The 24,800-nt window shown below is 41.8% G+C and overlaps 1 protein-coding gene across 1 annotated transcript in view; it reads left to right on the top strand.

Moving 5' to 3' along the window:
- Positions 1–24,800, top strand: part of LOC117512209 (plexin-A1-like) — a 1,069,160-nt gene that overhangs the window by 757,942 nt on the left and 286,418 nt on the right. The window contains 1 exon segment of the mRNA XM_034172199.1: positions 20,208–20,304. Within this exon segment, the coding sequence (XP_034028090.1) occupies positions 20,208–20,304 (97 nt within the window).

Genomic DNA, 24,800 nt, shown 5'->3' with positions numbered 1-24,800 from the left:
ATAAATCACAAGGAAAATTAGCCAGCAGTGGATGTACACTCATCCATTCAATCTTACTGTCTCTGTGTGCATTATTTTGCCCCTCGCCAACACTGAAACATTGACCTTGCATACGCAAATACACCAGGGATGCAATGCATGCATGGATGCACACCAGGGTGCTCATGAGCAGAAACACAGGAAAATGTACAAGAAGGCATGTGTGATGTGTGGATACATACTGATTTGTTCAGGGACAAACACACACTCAGACATCCTCCCTGGGGTTGTGGAAACACAAAGTGATGTAGACATATGGAGATTCTCCACATGATCCTCTTCCTAATCATGTGGAGCAGACGGAGACTGTAGCATCAGCAGCAACCAGCAACCTGCTTTACATGATTTATTACACTGACACGCATCCACTAGTGTGCTATGTGTGTATCAACATCCTAGTGTAAGTCACTGCATCTATTTGTGCGCAGCACAGAAAATCTGGGAGGACATTTGACTGTGCATTTCTCTGTCAATATGCTAAAGTTTAAAACCAGTCCATATTTTTCAGTTTTTTCCATGTCTGTGTCCACACGGAGTCAAAAGTGAAAACTTTGCTATTTTGTGCTCATTAACCTACCATTTTGCACACGTTTCCTGTGGAAGTAAATCCATAAACCTCATTTTTTTTCTTTTTCTCCTTTTTGATGAGGGAAGCTTGATGTAAGCCAGCAGATACACGCATCTCAGAATATTCTGAAAAAAAAAAAAAAATCTGCAGGGTAAAAAAAAAAAAGTGTATCCAAAAAATTTCAGCTCAATCGGACAATTTTCTAGTTTGCGGTAGAGGTTTAAATTTTTGCCAATTTGTTAGATTTTTGTACCCCTGAGCTGAAATGCCATATTCACAAAAACTGCCTCTTGTAAAAAAAACAAAAACAACAAAAAAAAACCTGCCTCTTCTGCCTCTTGTAAAAAAAAAATCTGCTCTTCTAATGCCGCGTTCACACCAGGCGCGACGTGAACGACAGCAGCGACAGGTTGCCATGTAATCCCTATGTAAGGATGTGTTTTGGTGCCAAGTCATGCAGTGTGATGCGATGGATGCGAAAGAAGCGATGCGAGTGAAGCAATTTTGAGCGATTGGCGCGTTTGTGGTGCGATATTGCGTCGCATCATGTCGTGTTGCCCTCCTCCCCAAGTTGAAAAATCTGAACTTTTTCGTCTTGTCGCGCCACAATGACCAATCAGGGACTGAATATGTAGTGACGTGGAGATGTCTGGAGTTTGACTGAAGATGTGAACATGTCCTGTCTCTGGTAGCAGCCTGTGAGCAGGACTTATGTCTCTTTTGTCCTTTATTTCACAATTATGACAGAGTTTTTGGAGCGAGCAGCAGCCCCAAGCAGCGGGAGCGGAGTTTCTTTCTCTTTTTATTTTAGGTGCGCGTGCAAGCGAATCGTCCATGGAGATTATTTTACTTATTAACTACACAGATGTATAATAAAACAAATGGTGACTGGTTTCTAAACACAAATATGACAGAGTTTTTTTGGGGAAGAGCGAGCTGCAGCCCCGCAGCAAGCAGCAGAGTTTCTTTTTTTTTTTTTTATTGTTTACATGTGCGCGCGTGAACGGGACAGGAGGTCCTCAAACTGGGTCCCGCAGAGGCGGAATTACCGCTGAAAGCGGCCGTCATCCAGACGCAGCTCCTGCAGCAAATAATGATACTCCCCGAATTGGGAATGTCTCATGATGTTTGTCACCTTTCCACAACAACTCGCTCCGTGTGATCAAGGTCCGTCATGTTAACTTGACTGACAACTGGAGCCGGCGAGCGGAATGGAAGCTCCTCCTATTTGACGACGCACTGGGGCGAATTTTTGCAGCAAAAGCAGAGCGACACACCGGGTGATGGTGGCGCGTCCGTTGCCAGGCGACCCCTGCGAATTTGTGGCGTCTGCTCACGCCCGGTGTGAACACGGCATAATAGTAATAATAATAATAATAGTAATAATAATAATAATTCTATTGATAGTACACCTTGGAATCTTGCTATACAGACTAAATCGAGTATGCAGATTTTAAATCTACAGTCAAATTAAGTGTACACACTATATTAAGGGAGCTTTCATACCTAAAATTTTGGTTTTGATTCAGTATGATCCATGTTTGCAAGGATATTCTTGCAATGAAACATGTTATTTAAGACTGATTCATGATTATTTTATGTTCTCTGTTTCATATAATTCTTATCCCATGAAAAAATTCAACTGTAATGTTAGATTTGAGCACCCTTTGAAAATTGACAAATGTTGAAAATTACCGTTTTTTTTTACCATTCACAGGTGTTATCTGTGAATGGTAAAAGAGCTTTCCCTCCGCTTGCATGTTTATTTACTGTTTTGTCCCCTACTTGTTGCTTCTGAATGGCCAAAGCTCCGGTGTGAGGTGTGAATTCTGCACGAGCAAAGAGGGGACTCAATGCAGCAACATGCAGCATGGCAGTTCATTGAGCCAAAGTCACTGAAGAAAAAGGTAGCACAGTTGTGAGCTTTTTTATCTGGATGTCAGAGTGCATTCGGTGGATTCTCTTGGTGAGAAGCAGCCGCAGAGTCGTCACATTGATGTCATCACTGCTGCAGCCACATGGAATGTCAGCATAGTTGTCAGCACACAAACATTTTGGTCATGATGTCATGATCCCGAGCTAGCCAGATTCTATACACATTTGCGATCAAACCTGAATCTCTCTCAAATACAGATCCCCCCAGAGGCAATATAGTATGTCTTGAAACCAGGAAAATCATTCTGCTGAATGCAGCTTTCTGTGTTGCCAACTGTCCAATAGGGCTCCAGATCCACAGGAGACTGATGGGTTGCGTGATATTTGCACTGGACAAAATATTTCAATATGTAACAAACCCATTTACTCTATCTGTCACAGTGTAATAAAGCCTTGATTATGCATACTACGTTTGCGTTCAGTTTGTCGTCCGTTGTATGTGTGTGATGCAAGTGAGGAGATGGCAGACTGCCCTTTAATGAATGTTTTCTTTTCTACTACCTCGACAGCTGTATGTTTTAATTGCAGCAGAACAAACTACTACACAGAAAATAGACAACAGGCCACACAGCCTGTCATCATGGATATTAACAGCACAGCGCACTTACCTACAGTAGATTAAAAAAAGAAAATCACAGAAAAAATAGCTTCGGTACACCTATAAAAGCAGACTCAAAGTGGTGGTGGAATAGCTTCTTTGACCACCAACCTAACAACACTTTTTCTGCTTAAAATCAACAGCCGCACTTGCTTTCTTTATGAAAATAAAATAATCATCTGTGTGATCTCTGCAGACAGACAAATATACACTCCCTCTGATGCATTTAGTGACTGTTGTAAATTTCTATCTTGTCTCTCTTCTCCACCAGTTCCCCACACACACTGCAACAAACATGTGCATGATTGAACAAAAATATCATATGTGGTATTCCAGCCTGGTCATTTGTCTGACAACATAGATAAGAATTTACTTTACTGAAATATAGAGTTTTGCACAGTGGGTGCATTCGGCTCTGTTTGATAAATTGTAAGTCCCATAAGTACCATAATCTAGACATCACAAATTTCTCTGCACCAAATCATAGTGGTGAAATATTAATTGAATTTACAGGCTGGCAGTGATGGCTAAGAAAAAAAAAGTGTTGCATTTTTTTAAGGTGCCAGATGCTGTGTTTTTGTTTTTTTTTGTGTGAGAAACAGAGAGAGTGACAGACAGACAGAGAATGTGTTCAGATGCGTTGACTTTTTTTCACTTTGGCGGTTGGGTTGTAAACCACATTTATCTGTGGGTTGGGCATTGCAGATTGCCACTAATAACAGGTTGAGTGGGTGTGAATTAAAAAAAAAAAAGACCCTCACATCACAACTGGCCGCTAATACGTAATTGTACTTTAAGGCTAAATCATTAGTGAAATTAAGGGGAAATATTTGCTTTGACTAAACTCAGTAGGCTAGGAATGAAATGGTTACTGCATTCATGGGAAACCATGATTAAATTTTCAGCGGTTAGCATTATCATTTTAATCTTTAATTATCATGAAAACCATACTTACTAACCTTGGTGTGAAAACCACATTCAGTCATCCAACAGCAATTGAAGTTAAGCTGGCACCACATGTAATGACCAACACAAGATTAAGCAGATTGAATAAGAAATCTGGTGAGGACTGTACCATTCAGTACATGTGCATCACACTACATGTACTGCTTACAGTCTTTCTGGCCAGACATTGTGGCATTCAAATTCCAATACTGGAGTTTTAGACATGTTCAAAACCCCATAATCCTCAGATATTTTTTATATGCGGAGGTACACATTGTGATGAACTTTATGTGGCTTGAAACATCCCTCCACATCTTAGCCATGAGTTCTTCATAAAGCCAATAGTCCAAATGGTCAAACCACTTTATTAGGTTGCGCTTTACTCCAGTGGTGAAAGACAAAAAGCTGCAAAGCAAAAGTGGAAGTGGCAGCAAGGTGGATCAGTGGTTAGCATGCTTGCCTCAGAGCAAGGTTAGTGGTCTGATTGCACCTTCCTGTGTGAAGATTACATGTTCACTCATGTCTGCATGAGTTTCTTCAAGGCACGCTCCATTCTCTGCCCTTAACCAAAGCAGTCTATCTGGAGTTGGTCCTCGGTGGCAGACTCTGGCTGCCCACTGCTCTTAGTGGTTGGACTATGTAACTATAACTTAACTATAATTAGGATGGCTAAATGCAGAGGACAGATTTCATTGTATGTTTAAATTAACCACATTGTAGTGTTGTCCTGAAGTGCCCCTTCACACATAGTACGAATGTGGTCGAATTGTGCATGAAGCAGGAATCGTATGCAATACGTGTAAAATCGCACCTGCCTCCAAAGCCTCATACACCTGTTGCTACAACTATTTGCACACACCAGCGGCTGAAAGACAGAGTGTTCCCTGTGAGAGCCCATTCAAACCCTCTCGTGGCAGGTGTTGGCCAAATTCCAGGTGACACACACGAGCATCTAACACCGCTCACTTGGCACTTAGAAAATGTGTGGCCATTCACGCTGTTAGCAGGAAAACAGTCAGCAGACTACCATTTTTGAGCTGGCGGTGAAATTTGTCCCCACATGAGTGTGAAGTTGCCAAGTACACATGTGGTGTGTCAGAGTGTCGGCTCCCCCCCAACACATGGCATGCGTGTCGTTCGTGTGCCCCCCGTAGGTGGGGTACCTCTCATCTGATCACAGAGTGACACCTTGGTCTGTGTGCTGAATGGACAGGGGTGTGGCTGGCTGCCAACAGCAGTAGCTGTTGACATCTGTGGTCCTTGATGTCACAGCTGCAGAACATGTACCATGTTTTGATGGACACACACATGTGTGCTTGCTGTCCTCATGTGTCCTCAAGCTGTTTCGCCGTGATTTGCCCTGATTTGTACTTATTCGTAGGCTATGTGTGAATGGGTCCTAACAGATGAAAAGTGAGTCACAGTTTTGATTCTTTGCTGATAGAAAGACTGAAGAACAAGAGATTTAGTAATTATTCTGTTTTCTTATTTTTTGGTGTTGCTCCTTAATAAATAAATTAAAATCAAAAGGTTAGCCTGGATACTTACTGTTTTGAACTGTATGAGTTTTTTATTAGTGTATGAGTTTGTGTATCTGTGTGTGTGTGCATGTTCTAGCAGTGTTCTTTTCACACAAATATCCTTCAAGATGACTGAGGGTGACCTACACATGGATGCACACACACACACACACACACACACACACACACACACACACACACACACACACACACACACACACACACACACACACACACACACACACACACATCTCATAATTCTTGCCATCCTCGCCAACCAGCTGCTCTGTTTTGTTGACATCGGCAGTTTTCAGTCCCATAGCCACGCAGACACCCCAACTCACTCACACACACATTCACATACACACACGCACACACCCAGACCTTGTCTATTCATACTGTCCATGGAGACATGTGGTCTACGGAGACGATTCATGTAGGGGGAGAAGAAACGAGTGCAAGAGCAGATAACAAATGATCCTGAGCCGGGCTGGTGTATTACTGTAATGAGGCCAGGGATGGTTTTGTGCCCACCTTGTACTTTTTACACCTCCTCCACTCCCTCTTTATTCTCTTCTCTTGTCACCTTCCCTTGTCCCCTCTCATTGCCCTCTCTTCTCCTTTATCTGTTCTTTGTTTATGTTCTCCCTCCATCTACTGTCTTGTTGTTTGCAACCATTTGCACTTATGTTCTTTTCTCTGTCCTTTTTACTTATTTTTCTCCAAAAGACCTAGTAACACAGTGTTCATGCTGATTTTGCTCCAACTTGTCCTCTCTCCTCCAATGCTGTCATCTCCTCCCTTCTAAATCTCCTCTCCTTTTCCTAATCTGCTCTTCAGCTCTTCTCCACTTGAAGCAGATTGACTTTCTCCTCCCTCTCTCATCTTCACATTGATTCACCTCTATCCCCTTTTATTTGCTTCTATCTAACTTCTCCTCCTCTCCTCTCCTCTCTGCTCCATTCTTCTCCTCCCTGGGGGAGCTACACTATGAGTTGGTGCAGGTAGATTAATTACATTCAGTGACATGGAGGAGCTGGTCAGAGGCTTCAGTAATGACTCTGATTACTCATCTCCAGCAGCTCTGGGCGCTCCGGGGAGAGGAGTCAGGATGCCAGGCTAGCAGAAAGGCCTCTCAGTTGGGGTAGAGTGACTTTCACCTGCAGGGTTCCACCAGCATGGAGTTTTGAACACGACCACTTTAAGTATAAAGGTATAGTCAGTAGAATGCAAATACTCTGTCATTCCATTTAATTTACAGCCTCAAATGATATATATTTATATATATTCATTATAGGATTAGCAGCTGGCACTGCTCACATGCTCGTCCGGCATGTACACACATACCACCAGCACAGATCAAGTCTGTTTCACTCGCTTACGTTGCAGTGAGGGTCTCTGAGACCCTGGCTAACTACACGATAGGAGCCTATGCTGACTGGCAGTTCAGTTGGCAATATATTTTCTGTAGCTCCCACACGTACAGTTCATTGCCAGTATGAAGAAAATTGATGACAAAAATTAAGCTAATTGTCTTTCTTAGATATTTGGTTCTGGTGCAATGTGAAAATAAAAGCAGGAGTCACATGAATGGATAACCTCTTAGAAAGCAATATTTATACAACACTGAGAGTGTATATGCTTTGTACTTAGTGTGACATATTTAGAAATAAAAAAAAAACAAAACTGTCTTGTCAGGCAAACATGTTCTCACTAGCTGTAGATGAAGCTGAAGACATATATATATAGAGCACCAGAGCTAGCTTCCATTTCATCTGAAACTTAGAAGCACAGTGATGTGCAGTTTTCTACGCTTCCACCTTCTGTGTATGTCTACATTTAGTGTTTCACAATTAAAACCTGTGCTATGGAAAATAAAAATCATTTTTTATTAGAAACTGAGTTATTATGGTGAATCTAAATAAGATACATTTATATTGTGCTTTCATGGTCAAAGCACTTTACAATGATGCCTCACATTCACACTCCCACTCACACACCAGTGTCAGGGTGCTGTCATGCGATTTGCTGTGCACTGGGAGCAACTTGGTGCTTAAGGGCCTTGCACAATGACCCTTAGAGGTGAAGATTTGAACAGAGGATACTTCGGTCACAAGCTCATTATGAATGAGTATGAATGAGTAAAAATCATAAAAAATTACAGAGCTCTCATTATGGAGCTCTTCCATGCTCCATAATTAGACTATGTTGGAGTCATTATCATGTCAATAGTTTAGAGTTTGTATTTATTTCATTCTGTTTAGACTTCTATATCTGTTAAAACACAAGAACAGCAGCAAGACTTCGAAGGCTCCACGTCCATATCGTGTTGTCTTTTGACACAAAAGCACTGAGTGAGCACACACATACACTCTCTACCCAGTGGTTCCAGCATAGGGTTGTGGGAAAAAATACTCCAGCTAACAGATGTCTTATAATATACACAATATATGTCCTTACCCGGAGTAAAGAACCAAGCATCTGTTCAATCTGCTGTCACAGGTAACTTGTTATCTCTATTGCAATAGACTGTGAGGGACAAATCAGGAGGTTTATGGAGGTGGCTGCCTGCTGCTGCATGCATTCCTTTCTCATTGAGAGCAATTGAAACAAAGACACTGCTGCCCAGAAAAAAATGACATATGGACACAGAGTCTAAGAAGTGTACATGTTATAAAGAGAGGTATTTACGATTTTACAGGTCAGAGAAGGGTAATGACCAATGATTGACAGAACCAGTGTCACTGACAATTAAACTGTTGTCTTCCAGGGAGCACTAAAGTGAATGCTCCACTGGCTGCATGTTATCATTGTGTTAGTGAAAAAATTGATAGTGTCTGCCCTTGATATGTTATAAGAAACATCACAAGGTGAAATATGGGCATATGGAAAGTTTCTGATGACTCCACTTGTTTGAATGGTGATTTGTTCTTAAGTGGTGTAATAAATTAATTCATTATGAGCTTCTCTTCTTTCCTGATTCATCACCCATAACTCAGTTCTGATCCCATAACAAAGCACTATTGTTGTCTTGTTGTGATAAATGTGATCAAAACCTTCACACTGTAGCGTCCCTGTTAACTGAGTAGGTCAGTGGGTGGCAAACGGTGAGACAGTGCAGTTTGTGTTGGTGTTTTAAACCATGTGACAGTATGAATAAAGCATAATGTGGTGGGCAGCAGGGTGGGTAGGGACTGACAAGAGAACAAGCTCACCCAGTGTTTTGGTGACGGGAGACACGTCAAAACCCTTAAAGTTTAATGGGAGCAAACCACAGAGAGAGGACTGTGTAGGTGTGTGTGTGTGTGTGTGTGTGTGTGTCCTGTGGATTCACTGGGGCTGCTAGCTGCTGTGAACAGGCCTTTAACTGGTGAGAGACAAAAGTGATGGTAATTAAGTCATGTTCCTTCATGTTTGATGGATCAGGGTCACACTGAACTAGTAAATAGGGAATCACTTGAATAAACCTTTTTTTTCTGAGGGAACAGAGGCAGTTTGGTTTAAACATGCTGCTTCATAAATATCTATCTATCTATCTATCTATCTATCTATCTATCTATCTATCTATCTATCTATCTATCTATCTATCTATCTATCTATCTATCTATCTATCTATCTATCTATCTATCTATCTATCTATCTATCTATCTATCTATCTATCTATCTATCTATCTACGAGGTCTGTCCGTAAAGTATCGTACCTTTTTATTTTTTTCAAAAACTATATGGATTTCATTCATATGTTTTTACGTCAGACATGCTTGAACCCTTGTGCGCATGCGTGAGTTTTTCCACACCTGTCGGTGACGTCATTCGCCTGTGAGCACGCCTTGTGGAAGGAGTGGTCCCGCCCCCTCGTCGGATTTTCATTGTCTGGAAATGGCGGAATGAAAAGGACTTTTTTTCCATCAGAATTTTTTCAGAAGCTGTTAGAGACTGGCACCTGAAAACCATTCGAAAAATTTATCTGGCTTTCAGTGAAAATTTTGTGGGCTTCACAGAGAATAAGGAGTTTAACTACAGGTATAAGGACCCCTTTAAGGACGGTCGGTGCGCCGCGCTGCGAGCTGCGACGATGCGGCACAAACCACTGGATCATTTCTAAGCTGATGGCTCTGTGGATACGAGACCGTCGTGTGCTCTTTCTCTGGTTGTCACAAGACCTGGACATCAGCCATTTTCCGGCAGATTTCACTTTTAACAAGAGATTTTGTCATGGAAAGCCGCGCGGAGGCTTCGCGCGTCACGACCGATTCGCTGATGAAGCAAGACAAAGGAATACCTCCGTTTCGGAGTGTTAGAGGACAAGTTGGGACATGCCTATCTCAGCTTTCAGTGCTTACCAGTCGAGTGAGTATAAAAGAACTTGTGGAGAGCTGGACATTTCCCAACTTGTCCTCTAACACTCCGAAACGGAGGTGTTCCTTTGTCTCGCTTCATCAGCGAATCGGTCGTGACGCGTAAAGCCTCCGCGCGGCTTTCCATGACAAAATCTCTTGTTAAAAGTGAAATCTGCCGGAAAATGGCTGATGTGCAGGTCTTGTGATAACCAGAGAAAGAGCACACGACAGTCTCGTATCCACAGAGCCATCAGCGTAGAAATGATCCAGTGGTTTGTGCCGCATCGTCGCAGCTCGCAGCGCGGCGCACCGACCATCCTTAAAGGGGTCCTTATACCTGTAGTTAAAGTCCTTATTCTCTGTGAAGCCCATAAAATTTTCACTGAAAGCCAGATAAATTTTTCGAATGGTTTTCAGGTGCCAGTCTCTAACAGCTTCTGAAAAAATTCTGATGGAAAAAAAGTCCTTTTCATTCCGCCATTTCCAGACAATGAAAATCCGACGAGGGGGCGGGACCACTCCTTCCACAAGGCGTGCTCACAGGCGAATGACGTCACCGACAGGCGTGGTAAAACTCACGCATGCGCACAAGGGTTCATGCATGTCTGACGTAAAAACATATGAATGAAATCCATATAGTTTTTAAAAAAAATAAAAAGGTACGATACTTTACGGACAGACCTCGTATCTATCTATCTATCTATCTATCTATCTATCTATCTATCTATCTATCTATCTATCTATCTATCTATCTATCTATCTATCTATCTATCTATCTATCTATCTATCTATCTATCTATCTATCTATCTATCTATCTATCTATCTATCTATCTATCTATCTATCTATCTATCTATCTATCTATCTATCTATCTATCTATCTATCTATCTATCTATCTATCCGTCCATCTGTCTGTCTATATGAAACAGACTTGGTTCATATTTGAAGCGATGTGAATTTTTTTTAACTCTTTTTTTTATTTTCTCTGCAGCAGCTCTGTGCCTGTTATCACTCCATGCTTGATAAAGAGGGAGACTGTTGCACACTGTTGAAAGAGCCATGATTATTTTAAAACAGACAATGCGCACTCATCTATTTGGTAGGACCAGGGGTAAAAGTAAGTCGGAATGCAGCGGAACTCTGTACCATTAAGAGATATTCAGTCTTTTACAGCCGGAACGCAGCTTGTGCCTCTGTTGAAAAGCTAACTTTTCACCCCTGTTTATAATCTGAGAAGAAAGAAAAGAGGAACTTCCTGCAACAGCAGCCAAAAATGGCAGGCTGCTTTGTGTCTGTCTCCAGTTACTTTTGCATTTTTAAATAGCTGGAAGTTTGATTCACAACACCTAATGGAGATGCACAGGAGGACAAGTGGCAGCCAGGAGCATTTCCTGCTCAACATTACATATTTCATCCTGTGGCTAGCAATTGCACATACTCCATTCTTGTCTGTAGCTGCCAGAAGCTCTTCCCACTGGACATTCCATATTTTATCCTATATGGGATATCATTCTACAAGTGGGTGAGTGTCCTGTTCATCGTTTTCTTCCTGTTGCATTCTTTTTTCTTCTCTGTGGAGCCATGCTTGACTTTATTATTAATATTCATTTATTTTTAATTTAAATTATTTCAATTTAATTATTTTTTCACGGGGCTGTTCCTTACTGGGTACATTCGGGGGGGGGGGGGGGGGGGACTTCCACAGCCTCTATTCACATAATAACAGGATAATAGCAGGATAATACCAGCTGAGCACTTTGTACACAAACATGTTATCATTTCAGCTATGAGTGATTTTAGCCATCTCTGAGAGTGCCACATGGTATTTGCATGGAAATCAGCACATCCTTGCATCCTTGAAAGCTGCACTGGACAGTCGCAAGAGTGCTGCATGGCATTCGAGCACCACTCACGTGTTATGTATGCTGACATCTTTGCTGCGAGTCCATGCATTACTCATCTGACATTCTGGAAACATGGACTAACATGTCATTAGTACCAATTCAGTGAGATACCATCTACTATTTGTTACTCATTGGCCAGTTTGTTCACAAACTTGCATCTCCAACTACTCTCTGACAGTTGCAGCCCAGTGGTATAGGACCCTAATTGGTATATCATGAAGTGTGCCACATCACTTTATCTATCTTTATCTATAGTGGCCTGCTCACAAAATATTGGGTTGTTCTGAATGGCTTGACAGAGTGTGAGACCCAGAGGCATGGATTCAGGACTGACCTGATTCCCCACCACAGCACCCTTCACAGCAAGTCACTCTCAAGTCATGAATTTGCAAGTTTCAAGTCATTATGACCACCAACTGTTTGCAAACTGACTTAAGACTTGAGACTTGCAGATTGATGACTTGAGAATGACTTGACAGTGACTTTGCCCCACCTCTGGTCTCTGCCCTCTCTCACTCTCTCATAGAAAAGTACATGGATGCTTAGTTCCATCATTTCTGTCTTTGCATATTTGACATGTTCATTAGTCACTCATGTTGTGATGTCATTATGTGTGGCTAAGCAACCCGGTCTCACGGCAAGTCGTGATTCAGCAGCACAAAATATACATTTACCTATTGGTTTGTGATGTTGTGATGAAAGGCGCCTCATTTTCGTCACAGCAGCATAAATTCATTCTAATTCATTCCATGATGGCTGCACAAAATTAAAAATGAAGCGGGGGTGGTTATGGTTAGGATGGGAGGAAAGAGTAAGATTGGGTTATGGTTAAGGTTAGGGTCGGGGTAGGAGAAGGGTTAGGAATAGTGAGTAAAAAAAAAAACAAAAGCCTGTCATGAAAATTTGACTCATTTCGTCACGGGAGCACGAAAAAAAAAATGTGAGACTGGGCTGGTCTAAGGCAACTTTTGGCCAGTTTTGCAATAAAATTGATGCTATCAGTTCCACTATAACTGTTTCTTCTGTGGCTGTTTTCATCATGCTTTTGCACCATCGTTTCTCTTTTTCAGTGTAGGGTTTAGCAGTGGGACAACAGGATGTAGATATTTATTAACTACATCATGTGATTTCACTGACTGATGAATATGAGTTTGATTAAAGAACTGGAGTTTTTATCTGAACTTGCTCATTGATCTGTGGTAGGAATGAAACGTGCTATCCCTTTATGGAATGATTTTAACACTGTTGCTTTGGCTGAAGTACGACCCACATATGCATCATCAAGCATTGGTCACATGACTCCTGACAGCCACCACTTCTGTTGGTATAGTGTTCTTGACCTTTTGTTTTCTGAGATCAAGGTCACATTCTGCACATAGTGTCAATAAATTTCAACACAGGCCTGGGGGGGGAATGCTGACTAAACTCACTGTATCAACACAAGACATTGAACTTGGGAAAATTCCCCTCTTTTAAACAGGCTGTCAGTTAATTTATGCAGTAGCCTTTGCTGATCTGAAATTGTATTATTTAGCTTTGATCAAGTTTAATATACATAACTACTCTGTGCGACAAACAGACAACACATAAAACCCAGAATTTTAATGTAACCAATTTGTCCAATTAGTGCTACATGTACTGACTTCAGTCCTGGATGTCAAAATTGCAGATCATAATGATTAATTGGGCTGCCCTTTAAGTTAAAGACAACAAAGCCATTACATGAAGTGGAGAACTGTGGTTCTACAGCACTGTGGCTTGAGCTTGGAGGATTTAACAAACTATATCTATATCACAAATATCTGACAAAGTTTGACTCTCATTAAAACTAGCCACAACCTTAAATCTCACCAAGATCCCAACTTCAGCCATCATCACAAACATGTGATATTTTCACAATAAGCCAGCCCATTGTCACTTAAGTGGGCAGAAAAACAACCATCACTCAAACTCCCTACCCTCTGCATACACACACACACACACACACACACACACACACACACACACACACACACACACACACACATATATATATATATATATATATATATATATATATATATATATATATATATATATATATATATATATATATATATATATAAAAATAAATAAAAACAGAATGCAATGATTTGGAAATCATCTTCAATGTATATTCAATTGAATACACCACAAAGACAAGCTATTTAATGATGAAACTGATAAACTTTGTTGTTTTTGTGCAAATATTTGCTCAATTTGAAATGGATACCTGCAACACATTTCAAAAAAGTTGGGATGGGGCAAAAAAAGACTGGGAAAGTTGATGAATGTTCAAAGAACACCTAATTGGAAACAGGTGAGTGCCATGATTGGGTATAAAAGGAGCATGCCCAAAAGGCTCAGCCGTTCACAAGCAAAGATGTGGTGAGGATCACCACTTTGCGAACAACTGCATGAAAAAATAGTCCAGCAGTTTAAGAACAATGTTTCTCAATGTTCAATTGCAAGGAATTTAGGGATTCAATCATCTACAGTCCATAATATAATCAGAAGATTCAGAGAATCTGGAGAACTTTCTTCATGTAAGTGGCAAGGCCAAAAACCAACATGGAATGCCTGTGATCTTCAATCCCTCAGGCAGCACTGCATTTAAAAACTGACATCATTGTGTGAAAGATCTTATCGCGTGAGCTCAGGAACACTTCAGCGAACCATTGTCAGTTAACACAGTTTGTTGCTGCATCTACATGTGCAAGTTAAAACTCTACCATGCAAAACGAAAGCCATACCTCAACAACATCCAGTAACACCACCACCTTCTCTGGGCCCAAACTCATTTGAAATGGACAGATGCAAAGTGGAAAAGTGTGCTGTGGTCTGATGAGTCTACATTTCAAATTGTTTTTGGAAATCATCGATGTCGTGTCCTCCGGACAAAAGAGGAAAAAACATCCAGATTGTTACCAGCGCAAAGTTCACAAGCCAGCATCTGTGATGGTATGGGGGTGTGTTAGTGACCATGGCATGGGCAACTTACACATCTGTGATAGCACCATCAATGCTGAAAGGAACATCCAGGATTTGGAGCAACACATGCTGCCATACAAGCAACGTCTTTTTCTGGGATGTCCCTGCTTATTTCAGGAAGACAATGCCAAGCCACATTCTGCACGTGTTACAACAGCGTGGCTTCGTAGTAAAAGAGTACGGGTACTAGACTGGCCTGCCTGCAGTCCAGACCTGTTGCCCATTGAACATGTGTGGCACATTATGAAGCGCAAAATACAACAACGGAGACCCCGGACTGTTGAACAACTGAAGTCGTACCTCAAGCAAGAGTGGAAAGAATTCCATCTACAAAGCTTCAACAATTTGTGTCCTCAGTTCCCAAACGCTCATTGAATGTTGTTAGAAGGAAAGGTGATGGAACACAGCTGTAAACATACCACTGTCCCAGCTTTTTTGAAATGTATTGCAGGTATCCATTTCAAAATGAGCAAATATTTGCACAAAAACAATAAAGTTTTTGAATTTGAACATTAAGTATTTTGTCTTTGTCGTGTATTCAGTTGAATATAAGTTGAAGAGGATTTGCAAATCATTGTACTCTGTTTTTATTTCCAGTTTTCACAATGTCCCAACTTCATTGGAATTGGGGTTGTATATTGCAGTTTTCCATCTGAATCAGAAGTTTGAAGTGCTTTACAATGATGCCTCATATTCATAAACATACACACGCGCACGCACGCACGCACACACACACACACACACACACACACACCAATGTCGGGGTGCTCACTATACACCGGGAGCAACTGGGGGATTAAGAACCTTGCCAAAGAGTCCTTAGTGATTATCTGGTCTCGCTGGGATTTAAATGAAGGATCCTCTGGTCTCAAATCCACCACTTAACCACTAGACCATCACTTCCCCCATTGACTCAAAATCAAAACATCAGGATGACCTTATCATGGTTTAGTCTACTGTACATTCCTATGATGTGGTTGGTGTTTTAGGGCCCTGTCCCACTGGCGTTTAGGAGGATTTGCGCATGAAATGAGGAGACAAAAGCTGAGCATCTGCAACAAAGGTGGGCGGAAATGACAAATGTCCCGGGGTGGATCAGCGAATACATGAGGAAGAAAAGCGGATATAACAGGGAACAGAAGTGAAGGCGACGGCGGAGGCGCCCACATGAGGGGCACAGCGGGCGTGATGCACTCGCTTCATCCATGCCCACTCTGTCTGCATTAGAGGATGACATTTTTCGGGAATTCCCGTGGGTCACGTGATTCCTGCGGGATTCCCGCGGGATGGGAGTCAAAATTTTATCAATCCCGTGATTGGGATGGGACGGGAATAAAAATGAATGGGAGTGGGCAGGAGCGGGAATGCCAAAAATAGATGATGATTTTCATCTATTTAATGCCGCGTTCACACCGGGCACGATCAGACGCTACAAATTCGCAGGGGTCGCATGGCGACGGACGCGCCTCCTTCGCCCGGTGTGTCGCTCTGCTTTTGTTGCGAAAATTCGCCCCGGTGCGTCATCAAATAGGAGGAGCTTCCATTCCGCTCACCGGCTCCAGTTGTCAGTCAAGTTAACATGACGGACCTTGATCACACGGAGCGAGTTGTGAAAAGCTCCCAATACAGAGAGTATCATTATTTGCTGCAGGAGCTGCGTCTGGATGACGGCTGCTTTCAGCGGTCCTTCCGCCTCTGCAGGACCCAGTTTGAGGACCAACTGTCCCGTTCACGCGCGCACATGTAAACAATAAAAAAAAAAAAAAAGAAACTCCGCTGCTTGCTGCAGCTTGCTCTTCCACCAAAAAACTCTGTCATAATTGTGTTTAGAAACCAGTCACCATTTGTTCTATTATACATCTGTGTAGTTAATAAGTAAAATAATCTCCATTCGCATGCGCGCGCACGTGACATAAAAAGAAAAAGAAACTCCTCTCTCCCTGCTGTGGTGCTGCTGCTCGCTCCAAAAACTCTGTCATAATTGTGAAATAAAGGACAAAAGAGACATAAGTCCTGCTCACAGGCTGCTACCAGAGACAGGACATGTTCACATCTTCAGTCAAACTTCAGACATCTCCACGTCACTACATATTCAGTCCCTGATTGATCATCACAGCGCGAGACATACGTGAATGGGATGGGAGTGGAACTGATTTTGAGTGGGAGCGGGATGGGATTGGGAGTCATCTTTACAGGAGTGGGACGGGATGGGATTTATTGGTTTACTCCAGTCCAGAATTGGGACAGGATGGGATTTTTTTTCTGGGAGCGGGATGGGACGGGAGTGAAAATCCACTCCTATGTCATGCTCTAGTCTGCATGCGCGACATACCATTTGAGACCGTGATGTGGCTGTGCTGGGCACGCGTCATATCTGTTTTGCACGCTGTCCCGGTCCGCCGCCAAGCCGTGCCAACCTGTCGGTTGCGGATATCAGCGGATGACAGGGGATCAATCAATCAATCAATTTTTTTATATAGCGCCAAATCACAACAAACAGTTGCCCCAAGGCGCTTTATATTGTAAGGCAAGGCCATACAATAATTATGTAAAACCCCAACGGTCAAAACGACCCCCTGTGAGCAAGCACTTGGCTACAGTGGGAAGGAAAAACTCCCTTTTAACAGGAAGAAACCTCCAGCAGAACCAGGCTCAGGGAGGGGCAGTCTTCTGCTGGGACTGGTTGGGGCTGAGGGAGAGAACCAGGAAAAAGACATGCTGTGGAGGGGAGCAGAGATCGATCACTAATGATTAAATGCAGAGTGGTGCATACAGAGCAAAAAGAGAAAGAACCCCCCAGCAGTCTACGTCTATAGCAGCATAACTAAGGGATGGTTCAGGGTCACCTGATCCAGCCCTAACTATAAGCTTTAGCAAAAAGGAAAGTTTTAAGCCTAATCTTAAAAGTAGAGAGGGTGTCTGTCTCCCTGATCTGAATTGGGAGCTGGTTCCACAGGAGAGGAGCCTGAAAGCTGAAGGCTCTGCCTCCCATTCTACTCTTACAAACCCTAGGAACTACAAGTAAGCCTGCAGTCTGAGAGCGAAGCGCTCTATTGGGGTGATATGGTACTACGAGGTCCCTAAGATAAGATGGGACCTGATTATTCAAACCTTATAAGTAAGAAGAAGAATTTTAAATTCTATTCTAGAATTAACAGGAAGCCAATGAAGAGAGGCCAATATGGGTGAGATATGCTCTCTCCTTCTAGTCCCCGTCCAGTACTCTAGCTGCAACATTTTGAATTAACTGAAGGCTTTTTAGGGAACTTTTAGGACAACCTGATAATAATGAATTACAATAGTCCAGCCTAGAGGAAATAAATGCTATGAATTAGTTTTTCAGCATCACTCTGAGACAAGACCTTTCTGATTTTAGAGATATTGCGTAAATGCAAAAAAGCAGTCCTACATATTTGTTTAATATGCGCTTTGAATGACATATCCTGATCAAAATGACTCCAAGATTTCTCACAGTATTACTAGAGGTCAGGGTAATGCCATCCACAGTAAGGATCTGGTTAGACACCATGTTTCTAAGATTTGTGGGGCCAAGTACAATAACTTCAGTTTTATCTGAGTTTAAAAGCAGGAAATTAGAGGTCATCCATGTCTTTATGTCTGTAAGACAATCCTGCAGTTTAGCTAATTGGTGTGTGTCCTCTGGCTTCATGGATAGATAAAGCTGGGTATCATCTGCGTAACAATGAAAATTTAAGCAATACCGTCTAATAATACTGCCTAAGGGAAGCATGTATAAAGTGAATAAAATTGGTCCTAGCACAGAACCTTGTGGAACTCCATAATTAACTTTAGTCTGTGAAGAAGATTCCCCATTTACATGAACAAATTGTAATCTATTACACAAATATGATTCAAACCACCGCAGCGCAGTGCCTTTAATACCTATGGCATGCTCTAATCTCTGTAATAAAATTTTATGGTCAACAGTATCAAAAGCAGCACTGAGGTCTAACAGAACAAGCACAGAGATGAGTCCACTGTCCGAGGCCATAAGAAGATCATTTGTAACCTTCACTAATGCTGTTTCTGTACTATGATGAATTCTAAAACCTGACTGAAACTCTTTAAATAGACCATTCCTCTGCAGATGATCAGTTAGCTGTTTTACAACTACCCTTTCAAGAATTTTTGAGAGAAAAGGAAGGTTGGAGATTGGCCTATAATTAGCTAAGATAGCTGGGTCAAGTGATGGCTTTTTAAGTAATGGTTTAATTACTGCCACCTTAAAAGCCTGTGGTACATAGCCAACTAACAAAGATAGATTGATCATATTTAAGATCGAAGCATTAAATAATGGTAGGGCTTCCTTGAGCAGCCTGGTAGGAATGGGGTCTAATATGCTGCGCGTTAGTTGTGTATGTCCTGTGTATGTCTTCAGTATGTGTTCAGGCAGTGATGCGGATCTCATCCGCAGCCAGGATTTTTGAGCGGCTCAAAAATCCTGGCTGCGGACATGCGTGCCTCTGCAGATGATCACGGACGTGTTCGGATGGCGGCCGACTCATACAGGAATGTTACACTGTTATTGCGGTTGTTTGGCGGATGTGGGCCACTTTTGTGCGCATTCCATCCACAAATCCTAAACGCCAGTGGGACAGGGCCCTTAGTCACAGCGATGAATCAGGGAAAAGTGGCAAAAAGTTTTGAGTTGGCTTGCGTGTGATGCGTGCACGCGCCTCCGGCCCTGTTACCCATCTGGGATAGTCCAGCTCATCTACCAAATCCAGTGTGTCAGGAAGCAAATTGGAAATGCCAATTTCACTTTACTCTGCTCTGTATCTTATCTCTCCCTTACCACATCCCACCACTTAGCTCATGTGTAAATGAATAAGGTCCTCTCATACGCCTGCCAGTGTCTGATTTCCGTCTCCCTTCACCTCGCTCCCTATCTCTGCTCTTCCACTTCCTTTTTCACCCTTTTCCTCTTCTATTATAGCCTCTGCTCATTTCTCATTTCTCCCTTCCGAATGTATTTACTTCTCTTCACCTCCTTTTCAATTCTCACTCCATCTTTCTTTTCTGCCTTCACATATATTTCTACTTCTTATCTGTATGATCTTTTTTCTTCCCTTCTCAATCTCCATTCTTCCATGACCATTCAGCTGTTATCCATCTGTTATTTCTATATGCATATTTATGAAATGTGTCTGTTGTGCAGAATATGGATTTATGCTTGCACGCTCAGGTGTTGTCACCATCTAAAATGAATAAGCTGAAGCAAATCACTATTTAAATTAAATTATATCTGATGTTCAATTTGCATTGAATCGATTGTAAATCAGCAATTCTCTATCTTTCTGTCTCTTTGTGTTTCCCTATTTGTCTCAGTATGACTATGAAGGCAGTGACATCAGCGACCTTCCAGTCGATCTTTCTGTGGTGTGGAACGGAAATTTTATCATCGACAACCCATTTGACATACAAGGTAGAACTTACTCTTTTTGTTGTTTACAAAAAATATGTTCTGTCTTCAGTGGTGGCGCCAAGGGGGGCTTGGGGGAGCTTAAGCCCCCCAATACTGAGCCAAGCCCCCCCCCCCCCCCCCCCCCCCAATAATTCTGCCAATACTGTGAAAAGCAACTGACATATTTGTGGATCTCAACTGCAGTTTTGCGCTGAGAATGTCTGAATATTGCATATCTGAGCAAAGTGATGAATGTGTGTGTTCAGTGATCCACCAATGCTGAATCACCCTTCACAAACAGAATTTTCAGTTTTTCAAATAAACATTTATTTGTAAAACCCACACACAAGTTACAAATCAGAAATTTGTGTTTGTGGATCACAAAGCACGTGTACAAATCAAAGGATATTTGTAAATCACCCTCTGTGCATTTGCAAGTATACTCAACAAAAATATAAACGCAACACTTTTGGTTTTGCTCCCATTTTGTATGAGATGAACTCAAAGATCTAAAACTTTTTTCCACATACACAATATCACCATTTCCCTCAAATATTGTTCACAAACCAGTCTAAATCTGTGATAGTGAGCACTTGTCCTTTGCTGAGATAATCCATCCCACCTCACAGGTGTGCCATATCAAGATGCTGATTAGACACCATGATTAGTGCACAGGTGTGCCTTAGACTGCCCACAATAAAAGGCCACTCTGAAAGGTGCAGTTTGTTTTATTGGGGGGGGGGAGGGGGGGGTTCAGTCAGTATCTGGTGTGACCACCATTTGCTCATGCAGTGCAACACATCAGCCTTCGCCTCAATCCGTGAAGAGAACACCTCTCCAACGTGCCACAAACGCCAGTGAATGTGAGCATTTGCCCACTCAAGTCCCCGGTTTCGACGACGAACTGGAGTCAGGCTGAGACCCCAATGAGGACGACGAGCATGCAGATGAGCTTCCCCTGAGACGGTTCTGACAGTTTGTGCAGAAATTCTTTGGTTATGCAAAACGATTGTTTCAGCAGCTGTCCGAGTGGCTGGTCTCAGATGATCTTGGAGGTGAACATGCTGGAGTGGAGGTCCTGGGCTGGTGTGGTTACACGTGGTCTGCGGTTGTGAGGCTGGTTGGATGTACTGCCAAATTCTCTTAAACGCCTTTGGAGACAGCTTATGGTAGAGAAATGAACATTCAAGACACGAGCAACAGCTCTGGTTGACATTCCTGCTGTCAGCATGCCAATTGCACGCTCCCTCAAATCTTGAGACATCTGTGGCAATTGTGCTGTGTGATAAACTGCACTTTCAGAGTGGCCTTTCATTGTGGGCAGGTTCTAGGCACACCTGTGCACTAATCATGGTGTCTAATCAGCATCTTGATATGGCACACCTGTGAGGTGGGATGGATATCTCAGCAAAGGACAAGTGCTCACTATCACAGATTTAGGACTGGTTTGTGAAAATATTTGAGGGAAATGGTGATATTGTGTATGTGAAAAAGTTTTTATATCTTTGAGTTCATCTCACTACAAAATGGGAGCAAAACCAAAAGTGTTGCGTTATATATATTAAGAGACACAATTTAACTCCATACTCCAAAAATTTAGGTTTTCCGAAATATTTATTATGGCCACTCTTAAAACTTTACTTATCTTCTAATTTTGTTACTGGTCAATTTTAGGAATTGATTATATGAGATATAGTTATTATTTCACAAGAATATATCACAATTCTCTGGGAACTACTTTTGCACAGGAATTCATCAAGCACGTCAGCCGCAGCCGCTCACTAACACAGAATATACAGAAGCTGTATATTGTTTATTTCGGCCAAAACCTCTGTGTTAAATTGGCAATAAATCTTTGATATAGACGATTTGTGTAAGGTTGAGTCCATGCATTGTCTTGAGCACCATTTCAATGAATTCAGTTTGTATACCGACATTTTGTGGAGCCCCTCCAACTTTTACCCTAGCCCCGCTCAGCCCCCCCAACAAAAATTTCCTGGTGCCGCCACTCTCTGTCTTTAAAATGTTGTTTGTTGTTGGAAATCTTCAGAGCACATGGACAGAACTTTGTTCTTTATCTGTCTGCAGTATTTTTTTGCATGGCGTTTTCCCTTAGAAGAAATACATTTTTGTTTGTGACAACAATCAAGAAGAAGGGTGAAAGTATCCAATCTCTTTTCTTCTGAAATAACAGTATTCTTCTCTCTTGAATTAAAAAAAAGAGCACAGGGAGTGATTGATGGATGATGATAGCAGCAAAGAAATGAATAGGGATGGATGTTAGAATGGAAGATAAAGAAATAGAGAAGTTGATAGTCAGATGAAGGGAAAGAACGATGACAGTTTGATAAATGCACCTTCTAACGGCAGGGGGGTAGATGAGAATAACGGCACTGATATAGTAAAAACAGAAAGCGACAAGGAGGGATGGCATTTATTATTTTTAATCGGTATCTCTACCCGAAGTGGAAAACAATTACCAACTCTAAATTCTTTATCAAGTGTAATATATTGGGTGGAGGAAGCTAATGATTTTAGACATCCCATTACATGCAACATTTCAAGTCTTGCTCTCAACTGTGTCATCCAGTCTTTTGCTTGAATTTTGCATGTCTACAATCACATTTCTCCCCAACCCATCCAAGTGTGGTCTGGTTTTCTATTCCATGCACTGTTAGTTGTCAAGTGAGATAACACACATACATGTTTTAATCTAATATATTTTCGATTCTGACTGACTCCATTTTTATAAATGTCAGACACTGAGTTCATTTAGCAAATTTTATGTAAAATAGTTGCTTATCTGTCATGGTCTATTTTTTTTTTTTATTCCAGTGGTTTTATGTCTGTCAGTGCTTAAAGCTCATTTTTTTTTTGGCTAACAATCACTTTGAACTAACTACACAATCATTTAAAAATGTGTATAATTTTACTAATCTACTAATCTGATAAGGACACTCTGATAAGGACACACAGCCCTATTACCCTCACCAAGACCATCACCTTGGTCAGGAAACGGTGTAGTGGTTAAGTGTTGGGCTTCGGACCAGAGAATCCTCGGTTCAAATCCTCGGTTCAAACCCCAGCCTGACCGGAAAATCACTAAGGGCCCTTGGGCAAGGTCCTTAATCCCCGAGTTGCTCCCGGTGTGTAGTGAGCGTCTTGCATGGCAGCACTCTGACATCGGTGTGTGAGTGAGTCTATGGGAATGTGAGGCATAGTTATAAAGCACTTTGAGCATCTGATGCAGATGGAAAAGCGCTAAATAAATGCAGTCCATTTAACATTTTTTACTCGGTGAAAAAGTAAAGCTATTAATTGTGACGAGATGTCTGTATTTGATTTGTGCCATTTTGCCCATTTGACAATTCATAAATTAGCATGCAGGTGTATTTGCGAGTGCAGTCGTGCTTGCACGTGTTTTTGTATATGCAGTCCTTTAGTAAATCATGTCCTGTATGTCTAATAATACTGTTACTTTTAGGTGTGAATATAATTTGTACATTTTCATCAACACCATGGACCATTTGACATAATGTGTTGTAATAACGCCGAAAGGGTATTATACCGATATTTAAATGGTTCATTTAAGAAGTCCATTATCATAAACCTTTGGACTCTGCTGATTGTCCAATGGCTGTAGCTTTTTATTAAGAGAAAAAAATGAACATTATGTCATACTTTATCAATTATTACCATTGTTTTATTGGTTAAATCTAATCAGACTGTTTTCTGATCAATGAGATACATTGTCTACATTAGTGTCTCTGTCTCTCTCTTAACTTCATGTAGTTATTCTTTAATGTTGTGATTGAAATATGAGGTCTGTTAGAAAAGTATCGTACCTTTTTATTTTTTTCAAAAACTATATGGATTTGATTCATATGTTTTTACGTCAGCCAAGCTTGAACCTTCGTGCGCATGCGTGAGTTTTTCCACGCCTGTCAGTTGTGTCATTCGCCTGTGGGCAGGCTTTGAGTGAGCACTCCTCAACTCACTCAACTGGTAAAGTGAGTATAAGAGAAATTGTGGAGAGCTGGGCATGTCCCAACTTGTCCTCTAACACTCCGAAATGGAGGTGTTCCTTTGTCTCGCTTCATCAGCGAATCGGTCGTGACGCGCAAAGCCTCCGCGCGGCTTTCCATGACAAAATCTCTTGTTAAAAGTGAAATCTGATGGAAAATGGCTGATGTCCAGCTCTTGTGATAACCAGAGAAATTGCACACGACGGTCCGGGCTCCACACAGCGATCCGTTTAGAAATGATGTGGTGGTTTCTGCCTCTCGATGGCGGCTCGGAGCGTGGCGCGCCGTGCGCCATTGTGGGCCATCCTTAAAGCTGTAGTAACACTCCTTATTCTCTGTGAAGCCCGTAAAATTTTCACCAAAAGCCAGATAAATTTTTCCAATGGTTTCCAGTTGCCTGTCTCTAACAGTTTCTGAAAACATTCTGATGGAAAAAAAAAGTCCAAATCATTCCGCCATTTCCTCGCAATGAAACGATGAGAGGGGTGGAGC

The sequence above is a fragment of the Thalassophryne amazonica genome, chromosome 6 (assembly GCF_902500255.1).
Source record: "Thalassophryne amazonica chromosome 6, fThaAma1.1, whole genome shotgun sequence".
Taxonomy (NCBI): domain Eukaryota; kingdom Metazoa; phylum Chordata; class Actinopteri; order Batrachoidiformes; family Batrachoididae; genus Thalassophryne; species Thalassophryne amazonica.
The sequence above is the reverse complement of the archived record's forward strand: the minus strand, read 5'-3'. Positions and strand labels throughout refer to the sequence as shown.